We start from the raw sequence: 6,810 nt of genomic DNA, 5'->3' as shown, positions 1-6,810 counted from the left end.
GTTGAGGAATGGCTACTGCAGGAATGACGAGGGGATGGACGAGAAATTTACTTTACCACTTCCCTTTTTCTGTCTCCACAATGTATAAAATAGAAACATTTTTGAAAGCAGTGGCTAAATCTGATTATCAATTAAATAGAAACTCTCCAGGTCAAAACTGTCAAGTGTCACATATGCAAATAGTAACAATTTGTTAAAACTGTGCATTATAATCTTTTAAACCTTTCATCTTGCTTATAAATTATGTGAAAAATAGAACACATGTGCAAAGTCATTTTGCTCATATAAAAATGGTGAAAATAAAATTAACTTATCAAAGATAATAAAAACAAAATATCTGCATGTGGTGTAGTTCCAAGACAGTCAATGTTGCAAGTTACATTCTAATGTTTATTAGAGACAGGAAATAACATTTTTCAAAGGCTTTCCTCAAGGCATTTTTTACCTCTTGGTTCCTCAGACTGTAGATCATGGGATTCAACATAGGAATGACTATTGTGTAGAAGACAGAGGCCATTTTGTCTGTGTCAAGGGAATGGTTTGATTTGGGCTGCAGATACATGAAGATCAGAGTCCCATAGAATATAGTGACAGCAGTCAGATGAGAACCACAGGTTGAGAATGCTTTGCGCCTCCCTTCTGCAGATTGGATTCTCAGGATGGCAGCCACAATGTATAGGTAAGAAATAAGGACCGTGGTCAAAGAGCTGATCATGTTGAACCCAGCAAAGATAAAAATCAAGATCTCTTTGAGGCTGGTGTCTGAGCAGGCAAGGGCCATCAAAGGGGCATCATCACAATAGAAGTGATTAATAACATTGGGGCCACAGTAGATCAATCGAAAAGTCACAACGGTGTGGAGGAAAGCAACAGAAAAGCTGTATAAGTAAGGGCCAGCTACCAGTTGCACGCACACCTTTTGGGACATGATCACCATGTAGAGAAGAGGATTGCAGATGGCCACATAGCGGTCATAAGCCATCACTGCAAGAAGGAACATCTCCAAAATCAAGAAGCTCAGGAAAAAGTCCAGCTGTGCCGCACACGCATAGAAAGATATGGACCTATTTAGAACTGCCATATGACCCAGCAATACCACTTCTGGGCATACACACTGAGGAATCCAGATCTGAAAGAGACACGTGCACCCCAATGTTCATCGCAGCACTGTTTATAATAGCCAGGACATGGAAGCAACCCAGATGCCCATCAGCAGATGAATGGATAAGGAAGCTGTGGTACATATACACCATGGAATATTACTCAGCCATTAAAAAGAATTCATTTGAATCAGTTCTAATGAGATGGATGAAACTGGAGCCCATTATACAGAGTGAAGTAAGCCAGAAAGATAAAGAACATTACAGCATACTAATGCATATATATGGAATTTAGAAAGATGGTAACGATAATCCTATATGCAAAACAGAAAAAGAGACACAGAAGTACAGAACAGACTTTTGAACTCTGGGGGAGAACGTGAGGGTGGGATGTTTTGAAAGAACAGCATGTATATTATCTATGGTGAAACAGACCACCAGCCCAGGTGGGATGCATGAGTCAAGTGCTCGGGCCTGGTGCACTGGGAGGACCCTGAGGAGTCGAGTGGAGAGGGAGGTGGAAGGGGGGATCGGGATGGGGAATACGTGTAACTATATGGCTGATTCATGTCAATGTATGACAAAACCCACTGAAATGTTGTGAAGTGATTGGCCTCCAACTAATAAAATAATATTAAAAAAAAAAAAAAACCAAAAAAAAAAAAAAAAAGAAAAAAAACAAAAAAAAGAAAGATATGGACCTGTGCCTGGTCAGGAGGGTCTCCAGGAACTTTGGGGCTATTGACGAGGAGTAACAAAAGTCTACAAAGGCCAGATTACTGAGAAAAAAGTACATGGGCGTGTGAAGGTGAGGATCCAACCGGATTAAGGAAATCATGCCAATGTTTCCCACCAGAGTTAGAGCATATACCACTAAAATGAGAAGAAAGAGAAGGATCTCAACCTCTCTCTGGACTGAAAAGCCCAAAAGAATGAATTCCATCACCCTGGTAATATTCTCTTCAATCATTTGTTCTAGTCTCTGAACTGCTGAAAAGAGACAAGTTAAAGACAGATAAGTTATCAGGTCTAAGGAATTGTCATCAGATCCCAAAACATGCGTGTTTTAACTTGAAGTAGAATAGCAGAACAAATAAATATATCCCATCTCAAACTCTCCTGTTTGGCATTTATAATTTTCTGAAGCCAAAAATTGAGGTTTAATAAAAATAATGTTTATAAAGATATATAATATTTCAGGTTTAGATTATTTAAGCTATATTTAATAGTAGAGAGAATAAAAATATTTTTAAATATCCTGCTCCCATATTTACTTCTCAGTGGAGTAAAACTTTAATATGCAACACTTTATCTGTTTTAATAGACATTAGTTTAACAAATGTACATTATGCTAAATATAATACAAAGCTAAACAAGATATTCAATGGATAGAAATATTTCTATTTGTTAATTAAGCAAATTTTGGATTCCGATGTAATTTATTCATTTTCAAATACTACTTTCTAAAAGTGAAAAATTACACTTGTATTTAGAGTAAGAATACACATATGTTTAAAAGTACAGTTCTTTATAATCATTTATTCAATGGACATGAGTTTGAGCAAACTCCAGGGGATGATGAAGGACAGGGAAGGCTGGCATGCTGCAGCCCATGGGATCACAAAGAGCCAGACACGACTGAGTGAGTGAACAACAAATAGTTTTACATTAATTGTTATCAACACTTATAATCAGTAATGCTTTCTAAATTATCTGGTAAATTTTTAGTGTAACAATAGCAAACACTCTTACTTTTAAAATGTAGCCATCTCTTTGACAAGAGAAGTAACAATTACATGGAAATGGTACTCCTATCATGATGTTCAACTTGCATAATATGGTTTTTGAGAGTTCTATGCTTCTTTCCACTCCTGAGGCTAAGAAAGATAACTAGCTAATTTCAATTTCAGGAGTAAAGTTTAAAGAAAAAAAAGAAAAAAAAAACTCACCATATCAAATTAAAATGAAGTGTGCAAAATAGAAGGAGTAACCCCTTACTTTCCCCCTAAATATTTTACCCAAAGGGAAGCTTTGCTTTTTGTTGTTGGTGCTTCTTAACAAGTTACTGTGAGTAGTTAGAAAACGTGTCCTTTTAGTTTTTTCTCCTCTTTCTACTGACTCAGCTTAATGCGATGACTTGTAACTACTGTGTTTTCCAGAAAAAAGAAAAAAATACACACGCACCTATGTATACATATGTGTGTGTGGGTAGGTCACTCCAGTTGTGTCCGACTCCATGCGACACTATGGGTTGCAGTCTGCAAGGGTCCGCTGGTCACAGGAGTTTCCAGGCAAGAAGACTTCAGTGGGTTGCTGTGTCCTCCTCCAGGGAATCTTCCCAACCCAGGAATCGAACCTACATCTCCTTTGGCTTCCATGTTGCAGGCAGATTCTTTACCGCTGAGCCACTGGAGAAGCCCGTATATACATACGTACATACATCTATGGTAAGTTATCTGCCTGCAATGCAGGAGACCCAGGTTTGATTCCTGTGTTGGGAAGATCCCCTGGAGAAGGAAATGCCAACCCACTCCAGTGTTCTTGCCTGGAGAGTCCCATGGACAGAGGAGCCTGGCGGGCTAGAGTCCATGGGATTGCAAGAGTCGGACACAACTTGGTGACTAAACTACACCACATATATATACACATACATCTGCGTATATACAAACACACACACTCACACATAAGCACATACATAAGATGTGACGTGAAAACTGTTTTCCCCATCCATCTGTTTTTCTCCTGCTGGAGGCAAAACCTAGCTTCTGAAAGGTGTGTTTCAACTAACTTACCTTCCTAAGCAGACAGCTTAACAGAGCTACTGGACTACAGCTCACCAATCTGGCAAAAGAATGGAAAATATAAAATATTGGTCTGAACATCATTTGCCCGTTTCCATGATGGTAACATAATAAATCTAGTCTCACTTTGGTCTTCCATAACTATCACTTTGGATATTTTAGAGGTAATTAGCAGAAATTTTGATACTGAGTTACTTTTATTTGAGTATACATTGAAATCAGGCGTATTTTCTTATATTTCTTCTTTGTAATAAAAGGCAAAAATGCAAAACCCACACAGCCTCATCAATTCTGTAAAAGGGGGAAAAAAAAACCACCTCCCTATTTTGTGAATTACTTTCTGCCACAAATGTCTCTTTTTAACCTTTTGCTTTTGAACCATCAAAAGTTTCCCCTAAGAGAAAGGCAACATTCACACATACAAATGCTCTTCTTCCTTAGGAATTGGCTTCCAAATTTCATCAATAGTGTTTTCTCCTAAAGGAAACCCAAGTCTTGGGCAGAAGTCAAAGAGGATCTTTTATTTGGGGTGGGTTAAGAAAGGTATTTCATTACTGTGTATACATGTCAGCTTCATCCAGTTGGAGCAGAGTTAGACAGGGTCATCTACTTTCCTTTAAATGGCGAAAAGTGTAGAGGCTTGGAAAAGGAGGGTTGTGAAAGTGACCGACAGTGCCTCTTAACCCATCAGGTTGTAGGAGAAATCTTCCCCTGAAAGCTGAAATGCCCAGGGTACCTGAATGTGTAGCGTAGGCCTTTATAAAGTACAGTCTCTGTTCCTTGGGGAGTTAAATTCCTACTATTCCCCAGAGATGACTGCACCAGTTTCACTGACCCTCCAGGGTTCAACTGTGATTAGAAAACTTCAATTAGAAAAAACATTAGCCTATAAAGACAAAGGTAACAATAGGTCTTATTTTAAACTAGAATGATGTCATCATGAAATGGCTAATCCTTGATTCAGTTCAGTTCAGCCATTCAGTCATGTCCAACTCTTTGCAGCCCCATGGACTGCAGCATGCCAGGCTTCCCTGTCCATCACCAACTCCCAGAGCTTGCTCAAACTCATGTCCATCAAGTCAGTAATGCCATCCAACCATCTGATACTCTGTCAGCCCCTTCTCCTCCTGCCTTCAATTTTTGCCAGCCTCAGGGTCTTTTCTAGTGAGTGAGGTCTGATGCTAAGAGCATCAGGTGGCCAATGTATTGGCACTTCAGCTTCAACATCAGTCCTTCCAATGAATATTCAGGATTGATTTACTTTAGGATAGACTGGTTGGATCCACTTGCTGTCCAAGGAACTCTCAAGAGTCTTCTCCAACACCACAGTTCAAAAGCATCAGTTCTTCAGCACTCATCTTTCTTTATAGTCCAACTCTCACATCCATACGTGACTACTGGAAAAACCATAGCCTTGACTAGATGGACCTTTGTTGGCAACTTAGTGTCTCTGCTTTTTAATAGGCTGTCTAGGTTGATGATAGCTTCTCTTCCAAGGAGCAAAGATCTTCTAATTTCATGGCTGCAATCACCATCCACAGTGATTTTGGAGACCCCCCAAAAAAGTCTCTCACTCTCTCCATTGTTTCCCCATCTATTTGCATGAAATGATTGAACCGGATGCCATGACACTTGTTTGGTGAAAGTTGAGTTTTAAGCCATCATTTTCACTCTCCTCTTTCACTTTCATCAAGAGGCTGTTTAGCTCTCTTTCACTTTCTGCCTTAAGGATGGTAAAATCTGCATACCTGAGGTTATTGATATTACTCCCGACAATCTTGATTCCAGCTTGTATTTCATCCAGCCTGGCATTTCTCATGATGTACTCTGCATATAAGTTAAATAAGCAGGATGTCAATATGCAGCCTTGAAGTACTCCTTTCCTGATTTGGAACCAGTGTGTTGTTCCATGTCCAGCTCTAACTGATGCTTCTGGACCTGCATACAGATTTCTCAGGATTCAGGTAAGGTAGTCTGGTACTCCCATCTCTTTAAGAATTTTCCACAATTTGTCATGATCCACACATTCAAAGGCATTGGCTTAGTCAGTAAAGCAGAAGTAGATGTATTTCTGGAACTTTCTTGCTTTTTCTATGATCCAATGGATGTTGCAAATTTGATCTGTATTTCCTCTACCTTTTCTAAATCCAGTTTGAACATCTGGAAGTTCACAGTTCACGAACAGTTGAAGCCTGGTTTGGATAATTTTGAGCATTAGTTTACTAGCGTGTGAGATGAATGCAATTGTGTGGTAGTTTGAGCATTCTTTGGCATTGCCTTTCTTAGGGATTGGAATGAAAATTGACCTTTTCCAGCCCTGTGGCCACTGCTGAGTTTTCCAAATTTGTTGGCATATTGAGTGCAGCACTTTCACAGCATCATCTTTCAGGATTTGATATACCTCAACTGGAATTCCATCACATCCACTAGCTTTGTCTGTAGTAATGCTTCGTAAGGTCCACTTGGCTTCACACTCCAGGATGTCTGGCTCTAGGTGAGTGATCATGCCATCATGGTTATCTGGGTCTTGAAGATCTATTTTGTACGGTTCTTCTGTGTATTCTTGTCACCTCTTCTTAAAATCTTCTTCTGTTAGGTCCATACCATTTCTGTCATTTATTGATCCCATCTTTGCATGAAATGTTTCTTTGGTATCTCTAATTTTCTTGAAGAGATCGCTAGGCTTTCCCATTCTTTTGTTTTCCTGTGTTTATTTGCACTGATCACTGAGGAAGTCTTTCTTATCTCTCCTTGCTATTCTTTGGAAATGTGCATTCAAAGTGATATGTCTTTCCTTTTCTCCTTTGCCTTTAGCTTCTCTTCTTTTCTCAGCTATTTGTAAGGTGTCCCCAGGTAACCATTTTGCATTTTTGCATTTCCTTTTCTTGAGAATGGTCTTGTTCACTGAC

At 39.3% G+C, this 6,810-nt stretch overlaps 1 protein-coding gene across 1 annotated transcript; it reads right to left on the bottom strand.

Annotated features, from left to right (window-relative positions):
• Positions 1-376: 376 nt before the first annotated feature.
• LOC136175533 (olfactory receptor 8U3-like) lies at positions 377-2,070 on the bottom strand. The gene is made up of 2 exons (XM_065945806.1): positions 1,802-2,070; positions 377-1,064 (listed from the first exon to the last, which is right to left on the bottom strand). Exons 1-2 carry the CDS (start codon positions 2,068-2,070, stop codon positions 377-379), a joined length of 957 nt encoding a protein of 318 aa, XP_065801878.1.
• Between the last annotated feature and the right edge of the window lie 4,740 nt (positions 2,071-6,810).

This window comes from Muntiacus reevesi, chromosome 9 (genome assembly GCF_963930625.1).
Source record: "Muntiacus reevesi chromosome 9, mMunRee1.1, whole genome shotgun sequence".
Classification (NCBI taxonomy): Eukaryota; Metazoa; Chordata; class Mammalia; order Artiodactyla; family Cervidae; genus Muntiacus; species Muntiacus reevesi.
This window is presented reverse-complemented; position numbering and strand designations above follow the sequence as displayed.

Excerpts from the sequence above, each read along its gene's own strand:
- LOC136175533 (XM_065945806.1), bottom strand. The coding sequence starts at position 2,070 with ATGATTGAAGAGAATATTACCAGGGTGATGGAATTCATTCTTTTGGGC. Across the intron at positions 1,065-1,801 it reads ACCCTCCTGACCAGGCACAG|GTCCATATCTTTCTATGCGT; the intron begins GTCCATATCTTT and ends AGTTCTAAATAG.